Genomic DNA, 26,234 nt, shown 5'->3' with positions numbered 1-26,234 from the left:
AGGTTGAAAGGCTGGTACAGTAGTGCAAGAGCAACAGCCTGAGTCTCAACGTGGACAAGGCAAAAGAGATGACTGTAGATGTCAGGAGGATGAAGCACACTCCCCACTCTGTTTAAATGACTCCGTGGTAGAGAGAGTGGCAAACACAAAGTTCCTTGGTGTCCATTTAAAGGATAACACATCCTCATTAGTCAGGAAGGTGTAGTAGTGCCTACACTTCCTAAAGAGGTTGAGAAGGGCAGGCTATCCGCCACCATCCTAACAATATTCTACAGGAGTATAATAGAGAGGGTCCTGGCTGGCTGCAACGTAGCGTGGTATGGTAGCTGCAAAGTATCAGCACATAGGGTAATTAAAACTACTGTGAAGATCATGGGTGATCTTGCAAAGTCAGCTCTTGCAAATGTACATTACTTCCAATTGTGTTATTCTCAGGAAGAGTGCATATCCTTGTAAAGCCTCTGTGTCCCTTGATTTTATTGCTAACCAAGAAAGAATCTTGTCTATCTGGGCCCTTGCGATTTTAAGTTCATCTCCATAACGATGAAGCCATAATTCCTTTACCTTTTTAAAACCTTGTTCTGGATTCATATATTTGTTTTCCCATAGATCATTAAGTTTCACAACTGAAATTCTGTTGACATTCATATTCAACATCTCCTGATCATTATTCATTTTTCCTCCTAATGGTCCATTAATTATCCAACCAAGCAACATTCACACAGCACAAGGCCCATGATTTTGACTCCTTATTACTTCAAGAGGTTCGAGAGCTTTTGGCACATCTAAACCAATTAACATCTCGTTCTTGGCATCAAGCTTAGGTAAGCAAACATCTCTTAGATGAGCTCACTGTTTGATATCATCCTGATATGGAATATTCTCCTTATTCACAGGCAGATTCTTCTGAATATATACACTTGGAAGATCGCAAAATTTATTGCTATTCAATCCAGCAATCTGTAAACCTGAAACTATATTAGTGCAGTGAACTGGAATTCGCTGGTAGTGTATTGTGTTGATGGCTGGCTCCACCCCCATCTGCTCACAATATAACCCTGGTTTCCTGCCTAAACCTAGAACCCTGCTGAGAACTACTGTGAGACCCTACCCATAGTTATAAGCTAATAAAAGTGTTTGTTCTCCCTCCAGTCATGAGAGCTTTAATTCGGATTACAATTTTATTAGCTCATTCCCTAAATGATGGAAGTGATACTCAAGCCTGGTATATTGCTGATAGACCCTCTGTCCTCCAACATGGCTGAGGAGTTCACATACTGGCTAGACTGCTTCCAGCCTACCTGAATGCGACCAGAAACGTCTTCCACATCGATGAACTCAGAAGGTCCACACTCGTTTTGAGGGTAGGAATGAAAGGGTATGCAGTCATCAGGGACTGCACTTCATATGATGCTACCTTCAAGGCTTTGAAGGCTTGGTACCTGAAGTCACAAAACGAGGTCCTACCGAGGCACCGACTCATTCTACATCACCAATGGCCAGGAGAGACTATCCGCGGGATCTGTGGACGCTTGCCAAGAAATGCAGGTATGGAGCACATGAGGCAGTGACTGCTTGAACTGGCCAAATCATTGGAAAGGCCAAGCTCGAGAATGATGACCTCAAAGCCAGCGAGCTCGCTCACCCAAATGACCCCTTCCATGGACTGGTTTCTCCCGCTACCCAAGCCCTAATGGCTGCTGATTCCCATGCTAGAGAGCATTCCCGTGCTAGAAAATGATTTTTCGGCAGCAAGAGCCAGCAGCCCTGATCTCGTTTCCCGGCTAAAGACTCAGTATGTTCCAGCTGTGGCAAGAAAGAACATTGGGTGAGGGTTTGCCATGCGAGGGGAAGCACGGGGAAGTCCGTGGCCTGCACCACTCCAGGATCCAATTCCAGCCCCAAGCCGTCTGCCCCAAATTCATTCGAACTAACTTGCTGTGCTACACACTGACGGAGGTTGGCAGTGGCAGTGAGGAAACAGTGCAGAAAGGCTTGGCGGCCATCTTGCCACAACCCAAATTCAAGCTCAGTGCCATCATCGTTGGAGGAGGAAGGAGGGCGGCCATCTTGCCACACCACGAAGTCGATGTCTTCTTACCCATGCCGGGCAACCCAAAACAGTGTGGGCCACTCGAGTGAGGAGTATGGAGTCTCTGGGGTCCTAGCCTCGATGGTCCTAGATCAGGACCTCACCAGCTCAGCAGCTCTATAGTGACTTTGAAAGTAAATGGACATTCCACTAAATGCCTAATCAACACAGGCTCTACTGAAAGCTTCATAGACTCACAGACTGTGTAAGAGTACAAGCTAAAGATGTATCCTTCCAATTATTGCATATTCCTTGTGTCTCATTCTCATTCTATACGTATTCAACAACATTGTACAGTACATCTGTCGTTTGAAGGGGGTGAAATTCTGTACAATTTGCCTGTATGTACTTGATGAACTGTGTGCTCTGGTATTGTTGGGTCTGGACTTCCTGTGTCACCTTAAAAGTGTAACCTTAGAGTATTCTGGTCCCCTCCCTCCTGTAATGGTTTGGAACAGAGGGCCCCTAAAATCAGAACCCACATACAGCCTCTCCACACTGAATATTGACCCCCCCCCCCCAATCTCTCTTCCTGAATCTGTCCTCGGACTGCAAACCTACTGCTACCAAGAGCAGGAGATACAGCACAGCAGACCGAGATTTCATTACGTCTGAGACACAACGTCTGCTCAACGAAGGTATCAGCCTGTGGAGAGCGCAAATGGTAGTGGTAAAAGGGGAAAACAATTCCAGACTAGTAAGTGACTATAGCCAAACTATTAATTGGTACACGCTCCTGGACGCATACCCCCTCTCTCAAATTTCAGACATGGTGAATGATATTGTGCAGTATCAAGTCTATTCGACCATTGACCTGAAAGCTGACAATCCATTCCAAGGACCATCCATATATGGCATTTGAGGCTAACAGTCATCTTTATCAATTCCAGATGGTCCCTTTTGGTATCACTAACGGGTTTTCGATCTTCCAGAGGCAGATGGACAGAATGGTGGATGAGTATGGTTTGAAGACTACCTTCCTCTACCATGATAACATCACCATCTGTGGCCATACCCTGGAGGACCATGAGTTTTCTCCATGCAGCAAAACACCTGAACATCACTTATAACTCTAACAAGTGCGTGTTCAGGACTAAATGTCTGGCTATCCTTGGCTACCCTTGGCTACATAGTGGACAATGGCATCATTGGCCCCGATCCAGATAGGATGTGCCCCCTGTTAGAGCTCCCCATTCCCAGGACCACAAAGGCTTTGAGGAGATGCCTGGGATTTTTCTCCTATTATGCCCAGTGGATCCCTCAATACACTGATAAGGTTTGCCCTCTCTTAAAAGCCACTAATTTCCCCCTCTCAGCTGAAGCCCAAACAGCTTTTAACTACCTCTGGAACCACATTGTGAAAGCCGCCATGCATGCGGTTGTCAAGAATGTACCTTTCCAAGTCGAAAGCGACGCTTTGGACGTATCCTGGCCACTGTCCTCAACCAGCGGGGCAGGCCAGCTGCATTTTTATCCTCAGATATTACTGTCTGTGGAAAAGGAGGCTCAAGCCATTGTAGAAGCCGTGAGGCACTGGAGACACTACTTTGCTGGTATGAAATTTACACTCCTCCCTAACCAGTGCTCTGTTGCATTCATGTTTAATAATATCAAGAGGGGCAAAATCAAAAACGACAAAATTGCTCCACGTACAATTATGACATTGCCTATCAGCCAGGAGCCCTTAATGACCCTCTAGATGTCTTATCTAGAGGATGCTGTGTATCTGCACCCACCAGCCATCTGTGGTCTCTGCATAATGAGCTCTGCCATCCAGGGGTTTCCCGCATGGTTCATTTTGTCAAGGCATGTACTTTGCCCTATTCCATGGAAATCACCAGGGAAATGACCAGGTCTTTCCAGGTCTATGCAGAGTGCAAGTCACACTTCTACCGCCCAGCAAAGGTGCACCTGATTAAGTCATCTAGGCCCTTCGAAAGATTCAGTGTTGATTCCACTTCCCATTCACCATTCCGTGTCCAGACACATCCACTTCATCAGTCATAAAGGCCCTAGATCCAATTTTTGCCCTGTTCGAGTATCCCAGCTATCTTCATAGTGACTGGGCCTCATCCATTAAGAGTAAGGGGCATCGCATCCAGCAGGACTACCATCTACAACCCCAGGGGGATTGGGCAGGTTGTAAAGGAGTATGCCATGGTCTGGAAGGCTGTCAAACTGGCCCTAAAGTCAAAAGGCCTTCCAGATTCACACTGGCAGGAAGACTTTCCTATAGAACTCCATTCCATTCGGTCGCTACTATTTATCATGATCAGTGCTAAGGTGCTCCACCTGGATCTCAACCCCCGGACCGGTTAAATCTGTATATTTTGTGACTTTTTTTCTGAATCCATGTTCTCTGTCTTCATTCACAGACCCTAAATTCTTCAGGAAGGGGTGAATGCAGTGAACTGGGAGTCACAGGTAGTGTGGTGTGCTGATTGCTGGCTCTGACCCCCCGGCCCTGCCCCCATCTGCCCACATATAACCCTGGTTTTCTGCCTAAACCCAAAACCCTTCCGAAGTTTACTGTGAGACCCTACCCATAGTTATAAGCTAATAAAAACATTTGTTCTCCCTCCAGTCATGAGAGGTTTTATTCGCGCTACAATTAGTTTAATGTTCTTTTCATCATTCGTGTCTTCAATAAGATCTGTGATCTTTTTCCTTGAAAATTAAGTGTATTCATTAATTCAACAGTACAAAATTATGCAATTCATCCTGGATCAAGAAATGTGTAGGTCTTTCGTATGAATCTCCCCTTTTTAGCTTTAACCAGCACACAACTATTGAGAGGGCTTTGTCGCTGACCCCAGTAAGACTATTTGTCTGAATCAAAGCTGAAGCATCCTCTCTGACTGTGTCTTTAGTCTTGGATTCAGATTGTTTGACTTCCTTCTCATCTTTACTTCGTTGAGTATGCAGAAACTTGGGATGCTTTAAACTGCACAACTGAGTCACTTATTTCAGGTTTTGCTGATGAGTCCTTTACACGAGCAGCCAAAACATGTTCCATTCTTCTTTAAAAAGGTTAATTTCTCATCATCCAGTTTTTTCTCCAATCATGAACATCTTTCTAAAGCATGTTTATCTTTGCAATACAAACAACTTTCCTGAACAGTCTGATCTTCCTTTCCCTTTGTTTCCTTGTTCTTTCCTGTGCTTGTATCTGACACAGCAGTAACAAAGGCACTTCCCTTTGGTTTCTGTTGGGACAATGACTTTACATCATTAAGAACTATTGAAGTATCCTTAATATTTCCAAATACTGATACAGTTGTAAATGATGGCATTGATGAGAATCCTTGGGTTGTAAATTCCCTCTATCAACAATAGTTAGAGGGGGTGGTGGATTAAGAGGGCTCAGAGAATCATTGAGGTCCTTACCATCTAGCCTTCAGTATCTTTGAGGCACTACCTTCAAGGAAGATGTACAGGAGCATAAAAAGCAGGACACAGCTTCTTCCTGCAGGCGGTGAGAATATTGAATAATCCTAGTAACCTGTACATTCATTTTATATTTATTTATTTTGGTTGTGTGGTGTGTGTTCTATAGTCCAGAGATATGATGTTTCACCAGGTTGTACATTTATATATTCAATCAGATGACAATAAACTTGACCTTGAACCAACAATGTCATTCCTCAGATTAGGAGACCATAACTGCGCACAATGCTCAAGATGTGGTCTCAGCAAGGCCCCATGCAACAGCAGTAAAACCTTTCTGCTTCTATACTTGAAACCTCTCACAATAAAGGCTGTTTGGTTTCTTCGCCACCTGCTGCACCTGCATTGCAGCCTTCAATGCCTGATGCACCGTGACTCTCAGGTCTCCTTGCACCTCCCCTTTCTTACTTTTCTATACTTGTCAAAGGAATCCGACTGACTGCAAAACTCTCCAAGTTAAGACTAGCTGTGATTTCTACACATCATTACCACCATCAGGGTGCTAGATGGCCATATGTACCCTAACACAGAATATAAATCCATGAAGAAATTTTAGCCTACTTTGCTAACACTCAGACCAATTCATACAATTAAGTGGGAAGAACCTGCTCATTGGATCTTTTGGACTGACCATCATCTCAGAACAAAGCAAGACCTCCCTTTGATTGCAGCAGACAGTAACACTAAAATAATCTTGGAAAATTACATTCTGGTAAGATCTACAAGTCCACTATAAACACAACCAGAATTCATATCTGGATATTATTCTGGATTTAATCCTGGATTATCTGTTATAGTTTTGATGATGAAGGAGGGTGATCCAATTATGGATCAAAACTACTCTTAAACCAGCCACCTGAGATTAACCAAAAGCCTAGATAATAGATCTTTATTTTCCTATGACTGATTTACAAATTAAGTCAGGTGGAGATGGTAAGGTAACAGTATTTATCCCATTGAGTGAGAGCAGGTAATTCACTTTTCCTCTTTCTCCTCTTGTGAAGCATCTAATTTCAGTGGATCATAAAGGACATAAAAATATCCTTTCACTTGGAAGGGCAGATTTTGCTGTAGTTCATTTACAGTTTCACAGGTTCTAGCTACAGTGGCTCCGACTATTATATAATGTCTTATACATGCAAGAACTCAGACAAAAGGGGACAATTCTTCTATGATCATTGGAGTTAAATGCAGACAAGGACTTTGGGCAATAGTTAAGCTCACTTCCATATATCTTGTTCCATTTACCTCAATGGAAGCTAAAGTTCATAAGTGAGTACACATGTCAGAGGTTAGTCGATGAACAATTAGTATGAGTAAGCAAAGAAAATTTTTCTCAATATGTTCACATGACTCTCCTCAATGTCACAAATATTGGTAATTTGTAGCTAAAGTCACTCAAGAGCATTTTGGAGCAGCAAACCATTCTAACTCTTCCCAAAAAAAGGAATGGCAAAGGAATTGCACTGTCCTTTGGCTGAGCTTGGTTCCCTTCCCCTAAATTTATTACTTGACTCTGAATGTTCAAATTGATGGCATTGATAACCAAACTTAAGAATGTTAATTCCAACAGGAATTAATTTACATTATATCAGCAGGAAAAGAAAATAACTCTTCAGACAATGGAATCTGTTGCAATACAAAGCTGCCAGAATGCCAACGTTTAATTTTGAGCTGAAAAAATAGTCTCTCTATTTTATTATCAGCCAAGCCAACAGGCATACAATTCACTCAACTCTTTTCTAGTAAAACTTCAGTTTAAACCTTATAATGCCCCCAAAATATTAGGGTTTGATGACTCATGAAGGTTAATTAACTTACCTTGTAGTGGAAAAGGAATAACCCACAAAACAGACTGTAAATATCTGCTGTTAATAGGGAGAGGTTGACAGCTGTGGCACTGCTTCGTTTCATGACTACGGGCATGAAGCTGTACAGACCAAACATACAGGCACTGAAGCCAACATAGAGCAGCCCTGAGGACAAGAAAGAGAACAAAAAAGGCATTAATATCTTGTTTCCTAAAGCATTAAAAGAAATACAATTGGTTCAGTTTCAAAAGCTTTGAAAGCATCAAAAACCTATCAGTGACCCATTGTCAAACTGCTGGATCAGTGGTTCCTGTATGAATGATCATCAAGCAGAAGGGTAGCCTGCAAAACACCACAGATAAAGACCTCGCCTGGAATATAGATTATAAAATTCAGTGAAATTATTTTTGTTTTAGTGAAGGAATTCACTTAAAAATGTATTCAATTATATTTTTCATGCTTCAATTAATGCCATAACTCATTTTTCAGTCATTTTTGGATCACACTGCTCTCCCTAATATTTCTTGTTTTATTATATCCTTGCAAGACAGTCAGATTTGCCACCAGCAGGAATTACCTAAGTGCTTCTTACAGTCAGACTTAGAGTCAGACTTTCAGAGAGAAACAAAAGAGAGTCCGTTCCCCCCCTCCCCCCCCCACGGCCAATCAGAGTCACCGTGCGCCCGTAGATTTGCCTCCAGTGCTTCCACAGCCCCTGTAACCAGAGTCCAGTCCAAATCATTGGTAACATGAGCTCCAGATCTGAACCTCCAACACGGTCAGGGACCCTCCAGCACCTCCTCGCATCCCGGTTCTGATACCTGGTTCCCTTGTAGCCAGTTCAAGCCAGTTTCCAGCAGTCTGCAGCCTGACACAAGTCTCCCAAGAGCAGTCTCCAGCAGCCCACAGCTTCCATGGGTTCCTCATCTCAGTCACCAGCAGCCCGCTGCATGCATTGGTCCTTCAGCCACAGAGCCCCTCACTGGTTTGTCGCCATGGTCACCATCCATGCGGGTTATCTCCTCCACTTCTTCCTCTCAGACAGTGCATGATCTTCCCATCCTCTGGTGCCCTGCTCCAGTCCTCCACTTCCCCAGAATCTGCAGCCCCTCATGGCTACTCCCAATTAATAGGCACCACCATCTTGGACGCAGACCTGCAGTTGCGGGATTTCAACTAAAACCACCATCGGCTCTCTCGATGGGCTGTTCAAAGCCTGTGCGGAGCTGATGGCAGTTGACTGGACCCCAGGGGAGCGCTGCATCTCCACTCCCTCACTCTCTGTGGGTTCACACAAATGGCAGCGCTGCCATTACAACTGCTGTGGTAGCGCCACCATGCCCAAAGTCATGATCTAATTCAACTGAATAACTGACAGCTGACACTGTACTTTTCACAAATGGTTTCTTCTACAGGGAAAACACCAGAACAGATGGGAGGTAAGTATGTACTTTACATATTTATTTATTTCACAACGGATAACAAAATAGGATGAATGTGTAAATTTATTCTTGCCCTTCCATTACAGGGTTGAAGAATTTTAAAGGAAGATTGAAAGTAAGACTGTGCCATTGGGCAAAATGATTTTAAAAGAAAACTGAAAATATTTTTATTGTAACAATAATTTTTAATTTTGTTAAGTGAAATTACTCAGAAGTGAAGTACTCATGAGCCTCAAAATTTTTACATCATCAGTATTTTGTTTGTTGGGCAAATAATGTGAAACAAGATGAATATTTACTAGTCTCTAAGTGATGTTTGTTCCAGTTCAGATTTAAAGACATTTTATAGTTCCCGTCCTCCTATGGAGTTGGCATATTGGTATAAAAGGCATTAGAAGTACAGAAGAGGAGTTAAGGGTAGAACCCATTACACAAATTTACATAAAGTACTACCCTGTTTTCTCTTTCAGATTTTTGATGCTTTCTCGTTCTTTCCTAACTTTATCGATTTTAGTTCAAGAGATCAACAATAGCACATTCAACATCCTGCAGACCTCTTCAGCACATCCTACTGGACCAGTTTGGGCTAATTAAGGTACCAGGACCAGCTCTCAGGAATGAGCAGGCACAACGAACAATGAGTGAGTGAGGGTTGGACTGACCAGTGACAATGCTTGGAGCCAGAAGGGGCACTGACTGGTCCACATCAGAGAAAAACCATCATTTTGTTGACACAAGTTATTTTCTGTTTGGCCTCTCATTAGGATCGCCATACAAATTATGAGAGGCATGTTCAGAGCTTTCTCTGTTCAGTTTCTTCTTAATTTTAAATGGTTATTTGGAAAGCCAAACACTAAGCCAAACACAGCAATAGAACATAACAAAAGAAATAGCAGTGGCTGGTTGAGACTGCTCTGCCATTCAATGAGATCATGGCTGATCTGATGATGGGCTCACCTCCACCCTCCCTCCCCCTTCCTTTTCCCCATATCCCTTAATGCCCAAAGGTTTCCCAAATCAGTATGGTACTGGACAGTACATATGGCTTTGGGTTATAAGCTCTAATCCAGTGAAATAGGACCGCCGTATCCCAAACAAATGAATAAATCAGGGTATAATTTAATATTCCCCTCTTAAGCTTTTGCTGTTGAATTACTGAGAAGAAAAGTTATGTTCCAAATGCAGCAAATTTATTAACAGATTTTACTCTTCTATTCACCTCCCTTAACTACATATTCCCTTCCTGAGGTACTAGAAGGCAGACAAACAATATTCCTCCATTTATTTGCCAGTTTAGCTTGTGTCCTGCCCTTATGTGTTTCTCAAAGACTCAGGGCAAACAAGAAAGATTGCAGATGCTAGAATACTAAATCAACACACAAAATACTGGAGGAATTCAGCAGGTCAGGCAGTCTCTGTGGTAGGCAATAGATAGTCAACACTTTGGACTGAAATCTTAACTGCCTATTGCCTTTCAAGGATGCTGCCTGACCCATCCAAGTCCTCCAGCATTTTGTGTTGTTGCCCTACTGAAGTCTCGACTGGCTTGCAATATGATATTTCCTCCTGAGAATGGAATGTTTTTCACATTGCAAGTATGGAATGATCTTGCATGCTGCCTTTCTGAAATACATGGTATTAATGTACCAGTGTACTGTATTACAACACTCTGATCCCTTGGGTTCATCAATCACCTCATAAGCATCTAAACTCAGCATATTTTTGGCAACTGTCAGAGAAGGTGATATAGTTCATATGTTTTTGCGTGAAATAATAAATTCAATGTCAAACTGAGTTGTACTTACATCAATTTGACTTGTAGAATTACTGAAAACAGCTGTTGGATATGAGGATAGTCACTGAATATTTTATTCCATTAACTATTGTGTTACCTTGATGATGTGACAGTCTGGCAGAATCCATTGCATTGCCAAGCCTCATTCATGATCTTATCTTACTGATTTTGTTCAAGGGCATTGATAGCACAAAAGGTATGTGTTATTTTCATGTAAATATTGGAAGAGGGAATGTAAAATTAATCCCTACCGTTACATCTTAATTCTTTTAACAACACCACATCAATATGACTTAACCCAGATTTAACCTGTTTACTTTCAATCGCTTGTCTTGGAAAAATATTGCAAGGACATAAACAATATTTTTGCAGTTTAGACACAAATGACAATTAATAAATAAAATTAAGGGAAAATCAACTTATTGAAATAAATCAGAGCTGAAATTAACCTTCAGTTATTCGTGAAAACATGGGATATAGTTACGGCTGCATCTTAAACTCTGCTGTAATTTATTCAAGTTCAAGTTTATTATCATCCGATTGTACATAAACAATCAGACAAAACGATGTTACATGTTGTGCTAAAAGTGCTCTACACCAGGTGTCAAAATATTGCCATTTTTACAGTGGCGAATAAATTACTTCCTAGGCCCCTGTCATTGCCCCCATGTCACACTATTCGTTGATTAGAATAAAGTGACATTAAGTTACATTAAATAACTTATATTAGGAGTCTTCAAAGTGGTCAGTATTGACCCCTGAGGGGTCAAAAATTGCTAGGGGGTTGAAAGGGGGTCAATCAAGGCCAGGGTCGACTGAACATTTGGTGTCAAAAGAATTGTAGAGCCTGAGATCCCTGCTTTCGTCAAGAGCCTGAGGTCCACGCTCCTGCTCTTGCTCCTGCTGATGCCGGGACCCCAATGACCCATTCCTGCCAGGAGCCCAACATCCCTGCTCCTGGGGGAAGCCCAATGTTCCTGCTCCTGCTCGGCCTTATGGTTAATCCGCTGCTGCATTTTTTATGGTTTGAGTCACTACTCATGACACATTGAATTAATTCAACTCTGTACTAATTTAAGAACAAAATTTTTAAAAATACATTTCATCTTGTTTGTTAATAAGTTAACAATTACAGTTAAAAGGTTCATAGTGTTTTCAGGTTGAGCAGTCAGGAAAATTAATTTCAAAGATAATATGATTCAACTGCAATTCATTGAGGATATGAACATTAAGAATGAACAATTATATATTTTATTTCTTTTCTTAAGTTCAAAAATATTTTAAAAATCTTATTTTTTGACAAATTTTGTGACTCACTCTCGGATTTTTAAAAAAAGTTTTTTTTGCTCTTATTGCAAGATATTATTAGAACTTAGAATATTAGCCTTCAGGGTGGACCTACACCTTTCTTGTAATTGCTACATAATTCAACCTGCATGAGCAATGTTGAATTCATTTCATAATTTTATAAGTGATGATGTACTCAACTGCAACTTTACTTCTTTCTCCATAAGATCTTTTTACTTTCTCACCACTTTCCTGCCATCAGGTCGGAACTCACTCTTTATTCTCTGACATGGAACAAGTACAAATGTGTCAATTTACAGATAAACACAAGACCCTCTGACACTGCTCCATTATTGAAGATCTTGACTCATATTCTACCTCAGATGAAGTACAGATTCATAATTCCCTGAAAGTGGCATCATAGGTTGTCAGGGTTGCAAAGAAAACTTTTGGCATCTTGGTCTTCATAAATCAATGTATTGAGCACAGGAGTTGGCATGTTATGGTGAGTTAGTGTATAATTAGTAAATTTGGAGTATTGTGCGCAGTTCTAGTTGCCTAACTACAGGAAGGATATCAGTAAGATTGAGAGAGTGCTAAGAAGATTTACGAGGATGTTTTCGGATCGTCAGGAGTTGAATTACAGGGAAAGATTAAACAGGTTAGGACTTTATTCCTTGGAGCATAGAAGAATAAGGGGAGATTTAATAAAGGCTTACTAAATTATGAGGGGTATACACAGAGTAAATGCGAGTAGGCTCTTTTCACTTAGATTAGGAGAGATAAATACAAGAGGACATGGCTTTAGGGTGATAGGGGAAAGGTTTAGGGGAAACATTAGGAGGAACCTCTTCACTCAGATAGTGGTGGAAGTGTGGACCGAGCTGCCATCTAATGTGGACTGACTCTTAAGTTTTAAGAATAAATTGGATAGAATTTATCATATGGAATGGGAGAATCCTGGAGGTTTATGGAATGGGTACAGGTTAGTGAGACTAGTGAAATAATGTTTTGGTACAGACTAGAAGGGCCAAATGCCTTGTTTTCTGTGCTGTAGTGTTCTATGGTTCTCAGCTCCATTTTCAGCACTATTTTTAAAATATTTTAGACAAACAGCATGGTAACAGACCAATTCGGCCCACAAGCCTAAGCCACCCAATTAAACCCCTGGTATGTTTTGAAGGGAGAGAGGAAACTGGAGCCCCCAGGGAATATCCACGCAGACACAGGGAGAATGTACAAACTCCTTACATGCAGTGTAGGATCCGAACACTGGACCCAATTGCTGACAGCATTGCACTATCCGCCATGCCAACCGTGCCACCATCCAAAGATCCTCTGAACTAAATCAGTCACTGGCTCTTCATAGATCACCAATAAGAGAATTCTAAAGGTTCACCAACTACTACAATGAGGATGAATGTCTTACTTCAGTCTAAATGGCCCACCCCATATAATGAGATTGCAATCCATGACTCTAGGCTCCCCTGTCAGAGAGGGAGCCTAGCATTGAGTTATTTAAGACCCCACAAATAATTGATAACAACATCATTTCCATGCAAAGTTGCATTAGACCAGATTAAAAATTGGACTGGGTACTGACATGTGCTATTCACAAAACTATGCTTGACATTTGCCCCACAAAAGGTGCATTATAATTTGCATGATGCACATTTCTATTTGGACTTAACTTTGAAACAGGGGCTTCACACAATGATTGTTAAGAAATATTAGTAGAACTAAGAGCACATTGCATAAGTGCTTTGCTTTTCTATTCAAAAGTGACTCTGCTGGCATCAGAAGACTTGAATGAGTAACTTCCAAAATGATGTCGAGCCCCAAACATCTTGCACAAATCAGAATTCAATAAGTGCCTCAGTATTGACACCGCCTGGTTGTTCTTATTACGGAAGGCATCATGATGGCGGTAGCTCTATTAACATTAGGGAATGTCAGAGATCTGGGACAGGAGAAAAATATGTGATTTACAAAGAGTATGCTCTCTAGAAGACTTCAGACACCATACAGCCAGCTTAAATCTCTTCAATGAGCAATGTCTTTCAAGGCTATCATTGAGATGTGTGTCATTTTGCAGAAAAACCTTCAAATGAACTTTCATACCTGCATTGGTCTCTCCACGGCAGCAAAGACCACGACCACACCCAACTCCGTCACTCCAGGGAGCTGACCAGATGCCTGTCAGATCCTCCAATTTGCAGCTCACCACTGCCCTAGACGGATCATACTTGCACTGTGTTTACAGACAGATGATTTCTGTATTGATTTCAATGAAGAACAAATGGCAAATTGGATACTGGGATTTGCTATCATTGCTGCCTTCTTCATTAATGCCAGGTGGCATTGATGGAACTTATAAGGGCTATCCTTAATAATCCAGATAATCTTACAAACAGGAAATGTCTAAACATTATGGATCACAAAAATCATGGTATACAGGTGCAGGAGAAGTCTATTCAGTCCTCAGAGCTTGCACCATCGCAATACGATCATGGCTGATCATACAACTTCAGTACTCTATATCTGCTTTCTCTACCATGTGATCCATTTATCCATTTGAATATATGTAGCAAACTGGCCTTAATAACTTTATTTGGTAGGGGGTTCTACAAGTCACAATTTCTGAGTGAGGAGGTTTCTCTTCATCTGAGGCCTGAATGGTTTAGCCCTTATCCTTAGACTGTGACTCTTTGTTCTGGACATCCCCAACATTAGGAACATTCTTATAGTATCTATCATATCTAGTCCTGCCTGAATTCTAATATGTCTCAATGAGATTCTATCTCAATCTTCCAAATTCCAATGAATACAAACCTAGTTTATCGAGTGACACCAATCATGCCATCCAGGAATTAGTCTGGTATCGAAGAATTTCCTGACAATGAATGCTATTTTTCTGAAGAAAAATCAACTTTATCTGAGGAGGATTTGCAATGCTGACCATTTTTAGAGTTAGCTCTGTCGAAAAAGATTAATCCTGATACGCGAGAGCTGTTCTCTAATTTTGTGGCTCCTCACATCACTGAGCTGGCCATAGATACAATGGAAGCACATAAGTACCAGGACTGCAATAAAAATCAATGATCTCTTCAAGATGAGATTTCCACATTGACACTTCTTGCATTGTACTGGGACTGCCCTGTATTTTGTGTCAGGCAAACATGGGAACACCACCAGCAGGTGTTGCATGAGGCACACTATTGCACAATGTAGGTCATTGCAAGGAAGTCAGCAGATATGGCCCGAAAAAAAACAAGGAGTCCCATAGCCCAGGACCCATGAGACAGTATAGGAGGAGAAGAAGGCATGCAGATCATGTCTCGGGTCATTTTCTGTAGCTCAGTTCCCTGCTAAGTAGTGGAGGAAAGCTTTGGTCCCTGAGAAGCACGAAAGAGAATTCTCATAAGAAATCTTTAAAATTTGCAATGCATATTCCAAACCTTAACACCAACATAATCCATGAATATTCAACTGAAGAGGAATGATGAGGCATCAAATTCCCTCATATTGTGCAGGATCGAGCCATCTGGATTGAATTTGTTCTGCTTCATTTATGCTATGCTCCCATTTAATGTCTTGCGATAACACAGCCATATCACCCCATGAATGGCACTTGTTTAAAGAGCTCAAGTCTGCATAAGTAAAAGATCTTGTGTGGACCTACACATGAAGTGTGAACAGTAATTTCCATGGATCACCTTGATTTATCTTCTGAAATCATGAAACGCCTTTCAGGGTTGCTATGTTGCATGAGAATTCTTCCTCCTGAAACAGTCTATTGAGGTCAACTCCTCCCAGACTCTACTGCCTCCAATCCCTTTTTAAACCCACCTATTCACCCCAGGGATTACTCAATGAATGTGGAGGATGTCTACCTCTCTTCTACATACTCCATTTCTTTCAGGACAGCATGTTGCTGCATTGGAAAGAACACCTTTAAGAGCTTACAACCTTCTCTAAAAGTTGCACAGTAAAGTCTCAGGTAGGTGAAAAAAAATTAGTCACAAGGTACATGAGGCCTCTATTTCCATCTGAGTTTTAGTCCATTTTGTTTCTTTAGGGCAGGGGACAGCAAATTTTTTAAACCATCGACCTCTTCGTGGAATCCTTGATCTCTCATTGACACCCAAGCATGTAAAATAAATAAATAAATGCTATTAATTACATATTTCTCTATAGCCTAGACCTTTATCGACCCCTTGGATAGTCCCATCGACCCCCAGGGGTTAATATAGACCACTTTGCTAACCCCTGCTTTAGGGTTTTCAAATGAACATTAGGGCTAAATGCAGCCATATTTAAAAACACCAACATAGTTTCAGTCATATTTCAGCAATTGTGATTTTGTTGGAAGTTTGCATTTGGGTATATATTTGTTACTTTGTCATGTGAATATATACATTATTTTTATTTGTAGGGATCAGAAGGGGAGAGGAGAAGGACGAGAGTACACATCTCATCATGTCCTCTGACATATAAATCTTTCTTAGACATAATTTAAAAGCCAAGGCATAAAAATGAATAGAGGATAAAAATAAATTCTCACCTATCTGCCAATCCCACGGTACCTTTAACAGTTCCTTATGTTCTATGATAGCCCTGCAATAAAAATAAAGTTAAAATGATTCATTTCTTTTGCACTTCAGTCAATAGAGTAATTGCCTCACATCTCCCCCTAGAAAAGTAATTCAGCTCCATAAACATTCAACAAATAATTCTATGAGTGGTACTTAATTGGTTTTATTCAAGCATCATTCAACATCAGCACTTATGGTAATTAAATACACGTGACATATTATCCAACATTTAACAGACACATGATTCTGATCTCAACTGTAATAAACAGTAGAATTGCTTCAGAACGCTTTAAATAAATAATTTTGCTATACTTATAGAAAGCACATTGTTTAAGGTTCTGCCAATAATTTCCTGATTAATAAGCTTATAATAATGTCTCAAAAATAGCATGACAATTTTCAAGAAATAATAAAGTTATTAAGGGATCTGGATTGTATATCAGTTTTAAAAATCTTCATTAAGGCAGGCAGACTTGCCATTGCGCTTTTTTTATATAGAAAAGAGGTTACACTGATTCTCTTGGTATTTTGCAGATCTGGTGTTGAAGTCATCTGGAAACGTGTTACTTTGTAGAGAAAAACTATTTCCTTTTTTTCCCCCATAGAGACTGAGAGGATTCTAACAGAATGTATGGTTAAAAGGCATTGTATGAACAATTGATATTGAGAGGCATGGGGATCAATAATTGTTCACTGAGCTCAACATTGAACAAGAACTCAGAGCCTGAGCACAAACTAAATGCAAGTCTCATTAAGGCACCAGAATTTATGCTAGGCCAACTGTCTATAACACTATGAAGCATTTAAACCGTAATCAAGTCACCAGCATCAGTGAAAATGAGCACAGCTAAAGGGTCCAAATGTGTTTTACTTACACCTATAGCTGTGTTATTCCAATAAGTTTTAATTGTAAATTTATTTGTCATATTATACTTAGTACCATGAGAAAGGAGTCTTCTTCATTCAGACTAACAGGTTATCTCTAACATTCATACAGCTATGTAAAGAACATAATTTGTAGAGTATAGGATTGCAATGAAAAGAAATATCAATTAGCACCAAGGGCAGCATGATAGCACTGTTGTGGAGTTCATTCACAAGCCTTATGTCTGTGGGGAAGAACGTCTTTTAGCAGTGTACATGGACACTGTTCAATGGGAGGTGGGAGAAGAGAGGTGTGTCTGGGGTGCAATGGGTCTTTCAATATAGTGGCTGCTTTTTCTAGGCAGCGGGAGATGTGGATGGAGTCAATGGAGGGAAGGGAAGTTTCTGTTAATGTTCTGAGCTGCATTCACTACCTTCTGTAGCTTTTCCCAATCTTGAACAGAGCAGTTTCCATATCACACTTTAAAGCATATCATGCATGCTTTCAATGCTGCGCTTGAAGAGGTCTTTGAGGCACAAGGGGAATGTACCAAATTTCTTCTGAGAAGATGGAGGAGTCGGTGCATTTTCATAAATGTCACCTCAATATGCTTGTCCTAGATCAGGTCACTAGATGAACTTATTCCTAAGTACTTGAAGAAATCTACTGTTTCCCCTTCAGCGCCATTAATAGGGACAGATCCATTTTGATTATCTTTATTTTCTATCCTTGAATTTTGTAATTGTGTTTGAAAGAATTAATGACATACTAAAGAATTGATGACAGAAAAACTCCAAGATGTTCCAAGGGCAGTCAGCAGCATTTTATTATTTCCCTCCTTGCAATCACTGCAATTGCCCAGTACATGTATTCCCTCATGAGATTATGGGCACATTAGATAAATCAATTTTGCTCGCATTTTTGGAAGAGATCAAATGTGAAGAGAGGAGTCATGCCCATTACTGACTCAAGCATAAATACAGTCTCAAGATGTAATTTTTTCTGCAAAGTTTAATGTTGAATGAACATAATATTTCTAGTTTAAATAAAAGCAATGCAATTATAATGGGCAAGAGTTTGTTGCTTATTAAACCCCTTTATTCAATGAATAATTGTATAAATAATACATTTACAATAATTTTTTTAAATATATTTTTCAAGAGACAGCTGATCAAGTATGTATATCAGTCAATTTTCCCTTAAAGTGCCATGAGGATCAGTGATTTATCAACCTATGAACTGCACAAGGCTATTTTGTGCTAGCCTCATAACTTGGTAATCAGAAACATCTGATGTCTGTGTGGAAGAAAGCTACTTCTCAACAGTAATCTGATCAACGTGATTAGATACTTAGTCTACATCGGAAGTTCTGCGTAATAGAATGCAAATACAAATGTAATCATCATTATATGTTTCAGTAGGTTAAAAAAAACATTTTTTTTGTGCACATCCAGAAGCAAATTTAGATTTTTAAAGGTGTTAAATATGAGCTGGATATAGATATCAAGATTTGGGCATTGAGCCTCATGAAGCATAATGTTCTAACAACCTGAACTGGTATCAGCTAGTGCTCAGCAAGTAAGACTCATCTCCGCGACAGGAGGTTGTCGATTCAACTGCCAAGGGGATGTAAATGATTGCAAAGCATGTTTTCAATTTTGAACAATAGGAGAGTTATCCTGGATAATATTTATTCTCCAATCAACATTTTTTGAAAATACCGATTATCTGCTCATTACCGCAATGCAATTGCTGTGTGCTATTGATTACCAGATTCCCTGAACTACGAGTGACTAGCTTGGCTGTAAACTTCTCTAGGGTGTTCTTAAACAAATGCTGGATAATACAAAATTACAAGAATATTGTTTTCTTTGTAAATACTTCTAAAGCAACCAGAAGCTAGGCCAGCCACAAACAAAGTGTCCTGGGAGTGTCCAGAGTCAGAATTATAATTAACTGTCATGAACAAGTCATAAAATTCGATGCTTTGTGACAGCATCATAGTGCAAGCATTCATATGCACCACCTTACAACATTTTTATTTAAAATAGTGCATGACAAAGTAAGGCAGTGTGTTGGTTCATTGATTATTCAGGAATCTGATGGCAGTGGGGAGAAAGCTGTCCTTGTGCCATTTAGTGCTCGTCTTTAGGCTCTGTACCTTTTCCCCGATGGTAGCAGAGTGAAGAGAGCGTGGCCTGGGGAGAGGAGGTCTTTGAAGACAAAGACTGTTTTTTTTTTAAGACACTGCTTCATGTAGATGTCCTCAATGGAGTGAAGTCTGGTGCCTGTGATATCTCAGGCCAAGTTAACAACCATCTGGAGATTTTTTTCTTGTCCTGAGAGTTGGCAAGTTTATACCAGACAGTGGTGCAACCAGCCAGAATGTCTCCACGGTACCCCTGTAGAAGTTTTCGAGAGTCTTCCATGACATACCTAATCTCCTCAAACACCTCATAAAGTATAGCCGCTGGAAAGCCTTCTTCATGATTGCATCAACATGGAGGCTCCAGGACAGATCCTCAGAGATGTTGACACCCAAGAATTTGATGTTCTTGACCTTCTCCACTAATGAGCCTTCAATGAGAACTGAGTTGTGTTCCCTTGACTTCCTCCTGAAGTTCACAATCATCTCCTTGATTTTGCTTACAATGAGCGCAAGATTGTTGTCGTTACACCAATCAACGAGCTGATCTATCTCCCTCCTGTTCGCTTCCTCATTGCTGTTTGTGATTCTGCCGACAACTATGGTGTCATTAGCAAATTTGTAGATAGTACTGGAATTGTATTCAGTATTCTGGTCCTGGGAGTGTTCTATCGGATGAAGACACTGGTCTCAGTAACAGCAATGTTCCACATTCTTTTTATTCCTTCTTCATCAACACAGTTATGTATCTTGTGGAATCAACACTTTTAACCATTCATGGACTTCTGAGGTTTTTATAGTGGCTATTGGAGCCAATAAAGAAAGCAGTTACATGACTAAATTGAAACACAGTACCCAGGATTTATTTAGTGTTCAGCGTATTTGTAATTCCAGATTTCATCCAGGTAGATGGGATATTTGGAAGTATAGGGAACTTAACATACATGCCCAAAATATCTAATGTGTCCTCCAATAGGGTAAACTCAAATTGTCACAACATTGGAACATTTGCCAAATCTGACCATAAACACAGATTCACACATTGAAGACATTTCCAACAAACTATTTGTTGCAAATAATATATATCACCAGGCTAAACAACCCCACCTGCATCGATGGCAGGGCCTAGTATGAGTGTTAAAGATAAGACTTAGTTTGCAAACATCTTCAGCCAGAAGAGCAAGTAGATGATTTACCTTATTTTTTTTTCACTTCTGACTTCTCCTTTCTTTTACCAAATTTCAGATGATTGACTGAATTTATCCTGGTGGGACTTGAATATGTGCCCCGAATGATTAATTCAGGCCTCTGCATTGCTCGTCCGGTAACTCAAATGTTGAGCTACCATACCACCCGAACAAAAAATGGTAAGAAGTTAGCTATCCTTCAACAAATGACTTACCTCCTGACATCACAAAATCTTTCCATCATTACCAAGACAAGTTTGGTGTGATAGAATACTCTTGACTTCCCTTGATTAATGATGAGGTCCATAGTATCCACAAATAAAATTTGCTTGATTGGAACCTGTTCCCCAGTGTACTGTGGGCAGTGGCACAATCTGCAAAATGTATTGCTTAACTTTCTCTAATAGCACCTCTCATACCTATTCCTTCTACCATGAAAAGGAACATAGGTTTTAAGTGCTTCAGAATATTCAACCTGGTTCCCTCTAAATCACACATGATCATGACTTTGTAAAATATCATTGGTCATCCATCACTGCTGGGTCTAAATCCATGAACTCTCTTGCCATCAGAACTGTAGGAGTATCTTCAAAAGAAGGACTGAAGTAGTTCAAGGTGGTGGATGACAACTGCATTCCGAACAATCTCTAGAGATGGATAGTGCCTCTCAATGACACCCTAATCCTAGTCATTCTCAACCTTTTTCTTTCCACTCAGATATCACTTTTAAGTAATCCCTATGCCATTGGTGCTCTGTGATTAGTAAAGAATTGCTTAAGATGATACGTGATTGGGAAGGGAAGATTGAGAATCACTGCTCTAGACCCAATTGTTACTGAAATATTTTGCTTGAGAAAAATTGTCATTGGTCCATTTCCTTTGGAGTTGTATAAAATCATGCAAATAATGAGTCAATTAGGTATGATTAAAACAATGATTATCAAACTTTTTCTTTCCACCCACATACCACTTTAAGCAATCCCTTACTAATACCTATGGCATAGGGATTACTTAAAGTGGTATGTAAGTGAAAAGAAAAAGGTTAAGAAGCACTGCCCTTATCCAAAAGAATGAATAGACAAAATCTAAATTCCTTTGTCTTGATTCAGATAGGATATATTCAGATTTCTTGCCCAAGTTCCGTCAGCTGTTTTCCATGTTTCTTCTGCTGCTCAATGGGCTCTACCGTAGGAAGAACCCTCAAGTCATTGATTCATTAATTTACTTCGGACTATGTCATCAAGTCATACAGCATGGAAACAGACCCTTTGGCCCAACTCATTCATGGTGCCCATTTGAGCTAATCCCAGTTGCCTGCACTTGGTCAATATCCAACTTGGCACCAGGACAACTGAATTCCTTCAGAGACCTATCAAAGTACAATGTTGTCGTCATCCTCTGGGGCAGCAAAGCAAGGAGGAATAGATCTGCTATCTGCCAGAAATGTAAAATAAAATTGTTGAAAACCATCAAAGCAAGACTAGCTGTCAAGAATAAGTGGGGATTCTGTATTGCAAAAGCACAAATGCATCACATAACATATGAAGTATTCTTATAATCTACCACTCACTATAAAAACTACCACCCACATTTGATCAAACATCCCATACACCTCAAGATATTTACAGGGAAAATGACAGATGTGGCAGGCAAGAACTGGAAGAACAATAGTTCCTTTGGGATTTTCCACTATATAAAGAAAGGAGAAGTCAGCCAAAATGATTTTTCCTCTCATTATTTAATAGTAGAGTGCTATCTCAGTGTTGATTTATATTGGTTGTTAGTATCGTACTGGGTTCCATATATAAAAAAAAATCCCTGACCAAAATCCTCTTCAATATTTATGAACTCAATCCTGCCTCTAGCTTTGTGTTAGTGAGTAACTTCCCAACTCCCTAATTTTTGCTATCTGTTTGTCTACTGCGGGCAATAAATTGGGTCTTGGAATTTAAACAACAACCAACTATTAATACTGAGAGGGCCTTATTTTCCCAGGAACAGGCAAAATGTTAACACATCAGTGTTAACACATTCATGCTAGGAACTAACTGGCAGGTTCTCCACTTATGCAGACAGTATGACTTGACAATTAAATTTCCACTTCTATCCATTTTCATTACTATCTAAAATGCTGATGTATTTTGTTGTTCTTTCTTGCTAATCTCGTACTTTGGGCTAAGTCTGGGTTAAATTAATGCATTTTGGAGCATTAGTTGTTGGTTCACACAGATGTACAGCTCCCAGAGCAATTCTCACTGCCTCAGACAAGTATTAAAGTATTGGCAGTAGAAACTTAATAACTTTAGGTCCAGATTTTCAAAGGTCATTATATACATAGTCATCATGAAAAATTTAGTTTAAAGTACTTACAATATGCTCTATTTTCATACAAATTAAATAAAATTTAATGAAAATCCATTTTGCATCATATACTATTACAGAACTTTAAAGATATAATTCAGTCTCTGAAGGCTCTCATCCATCATTGTCTTGCATGGGAATAGGAAAGAAGAATAATTGTTTAAAAAATGGCTTGCTGAGCTTGTTATTTTTAAAAAATCAAGGGGTATATTCCATTTCTCTTGTTTAAGAACCATTTTATTGATGCAGCATGGATTAATGGCCACTGGTCTGTTTCTCAAATACCTTATCCATTCTATCTGTTGTGTTACTCGAGAAGATTGCCAACTCGATCTTAATCACAGGAACATACAAAACCAGCAGTTATGTTGGACAGCTTTCCTTTATTTCTACATTGTATTTGCTGTTTCATTAAATCCTACCCCAGTCATTACCCTGAAGCCAAGAGATCATGAAGTTAAGACTAGAAATGGAATGCAGCAACTCTGTAGTGATTAATGATAGAAAGGTGAACATGGGAAAAGGTCATGAGTAACACATTTATGAATTAAAAAAAAATCAAATTCCTGGTAATACCAAAATGCTTAAACAGCATCTGTGAAAAGGATGGTTCATTCTTAGCTGCCTCCTCATTCAGAGGCAAGTAAGAGGGATTACAATAATTATCATATCCTTTGAATGAACAATAAAACATAAATCTTTGTTTTAGGTATAAACTACACTAAATAATTATGTGGGTTAATTTATATGAAATGGCAGCCGCATATCACAGGATTAGGATATTTTTTAAAAATAGTTTCAAAGCTGGTCATCCAAAACCTGATGACATGATTCTATTCTCCCACTTTTTGATTGGTCAAGAGATGTGGCAATTCTACAAAGTGACAACTGGTAATACATCTAATATCCTAATCTATAATCGAGTAGTACCAGCAAACTTGTGAGCCATCAATTCATTCAGATTAATTTCAGGTTTCTTCATTCCTCAAAGAAACAATTAAATGTTTGCTTCGCTTTAAAATAGACCTGCAGGTACTGGATGCCACACGGAGATCCAGAAGTCATTTGACCGGAAAGAACATTCTTTTTAGTTATTTAATATCTTTTCCTAGAGGGACATATAAGGGATTAATGTAGCACTGAGCACTGGGCAATTTTTTTATCATTACCAGCAACTCAATTTTCATCAGGAATTTTATAATTGTAGCAAAAGATTTTATAACTGGTCCAAAGATTTCATATGTTAATAAAATGTTAATATGTTTCTCTTCTCAATGATATCCATGTCCAAGTAGTGATCCATGACTTTGGAGTGTCACTTTTCCCTTTTACAGGACTTAAAGCTAGCTGGGAAGAGGGTAGAACCACTTTAGTGTAAGGGAGTGGCGCTGGAGGGCTGGAAATGCCTGGAGTCAGGGGAAGTGGGTGAGGTACAAAATGAGTGCCTTGCATCAGTATTCACCAAGGAAAACATAAAGATTAGAGAGATCAGTTCACACATGCTGAACTTCTAGAGCACATTGATATCAAGGAAGTGTTGGATCAGTTGAAAAGCATTAAATCTCCAGAGCCTGATGAGATCTATCCTAAATTATAGAATGAGGCAAGCGAAGCGATTACTGAGACTTTGACAGAAATTATTGTATCCTTTATAGCCATAGGCAAGGTATTAGAGGACTAGAGATTAGCCAAATATATTCCTGTATTTAAGAGGTTAATAGAAATAATGGAGTAAATTTATTGGCCATTGAGCCTTACGACAACAGTAAGGAAGCTATTGGAGATGATTCTTGGGGATGGGATTTATTAGAGATAGTCATCATGGCTTTGCATGGAGCAGATCATGTCAAATGAACTTGAATTAGTTTTCTTTGAGAAAAATGATTTATGAAGGTAGGGCAGTGGATGTTGTCTATATGGTCTTTAATATGGTATTTGACAGGGTTCTTCATGAAAAGTTGATCCGAGAGGTTAAGCCAAGTGGAATCCATGGTGATAATTTGAATTGTATTGGCCATGGAGGAGTGATGAGGGGTATTTCTCTTACTGGAGCTCTGTGACCAGTGGAGTTTTATCAATGTAATAATGTATAAATGATTTGAATGAAAATGCAGTGCAGTGGAGATGAATGGTATGTCTACAGACAATTCAAAAATTGGATTTGTGGTTAATGAGGAAGGTTATAGTAGTTGGAAATAGGGGCAGAGAAATGGCACATGGTGTTTAATACAGACAAGTGTGAGGTATTACATTTAAGCAGGTCAAATAGAACTATAGAACCTTACAGCACAGAAACAGGCCCCTTTGGCTCTTCTAGTCTGTGCCAAAACATATTTCTGCCTTGCCTCTCCCATCCATGCACCTGCGCAAATTCTTCTTAAATGTTAAAATTAAGCCTGCATTCACCACCTCAGCTGGCAGCTCATTCTTCTGTGTGAAGAAGTTTCCTCTCATGTTCCCCCCAAAACATTTCCCCTTTCTCCCTTAACCATGTCTTCTGGTTTGTATCTCAACTACCCTCAATGGAAAAAGCCTACCTACATTTACTCTGTCTAGCCCCCTCATACTTTTAAATTCCTCTATCAAATGTCCCCTCATTCTTCTATGCTCCAGGAAATAAAGTTCTAACCTGTTTAACCTTTCCCTGTAACTCAGTTCCTGAAGTCTGACAACATCCTAGTAAATCTTCTCTGCACTCTTTCTATTTTATTGATATATTTCCTATAGTTAGATGACCAAAACTGCACATAATACTCAGAATTTGGCCTCATCAATATCTTGTACAACTTTGCCATAACATCCCATCTCCTATCTCAAACATTGATTTATGAAAGCCAATATACCAAAAGCTTTCTTTACAACCCTATCCACCTGTGGCACAATTTTTAGGGAATTATGTATCTGTATTCCCAAATCCTTCTGTTCTACCGCACTCCTCAGGTCCTTATCATTTACCGTGTATGTCCTTTCTTAGTTTGTTCTTCCAAAATTAAACACCACACACTTGTCCACATGAAATTCCATCTGCCATTTTCAGCCCATTTTTCCAGCAGATCCAGATCCCTCTGCAAGCTTTGAAAACCTTCTTTGTTCTCCACAATACCCTCAATCTTAGTGTCATCTGCAAACTCGTTGATACAATTTACCACATTATGGTCCCAACCAGGGTCAGAGCCAAGAGGGTCATCCACGAGCATTTCCACCCC

The 26,234-nt window shown here is 39.8% G+C and overlaps 1 protein-coding gene across 2 annotated transcripts in view; it reads right to left on the bottom strand.

Annotated features, from left to right (window-relative positions):
- Window positions 1-26,234, bottom strand: part of slc35f1 (solute carrier family 35 member F1) — a 312,694-nt gene that overhangs the window by 42,632 nt on the left and 243,828 nt on the right. For both annotated transcript variants that reach the window (XM_069888288.1, XM_069888289.1), the window contains exons 6-7: window positions 16,439-16,491; window positions 7,361-7,515 (exon numbers count right to left, since the gene is read on the bottom strand). In XM_069888288.1, the coding sequence (XP_069744389.1) occupies window positions 7,361-7,515; window positions 16,439-16,491 (208 nt within the window). The remainder of the gene's footprint in view (window positions 1-7,360; window positions 7,516-16,438; window positions 16,492-26,234) is intronic.

The sequence above is a fragment of the Narcine bancroftii genome, chromosome 6 (genome assembly GCF_036971445.1).
Source record: "Narcine bancroftii isolate sNarBan1 chromosome 6, sNarBan1.hap1, whole genome shotgun sequence".
Taxonomy (NCBI): Eukaryota; Metazoa; Chordata; class Chondrichthyes; order Torpediniformes; family Narcinidae; genus Narcine; species Narcine bancroftii.
This window is presented reverse-complemented; position numbering and strand designations above follow the sequence as displayed.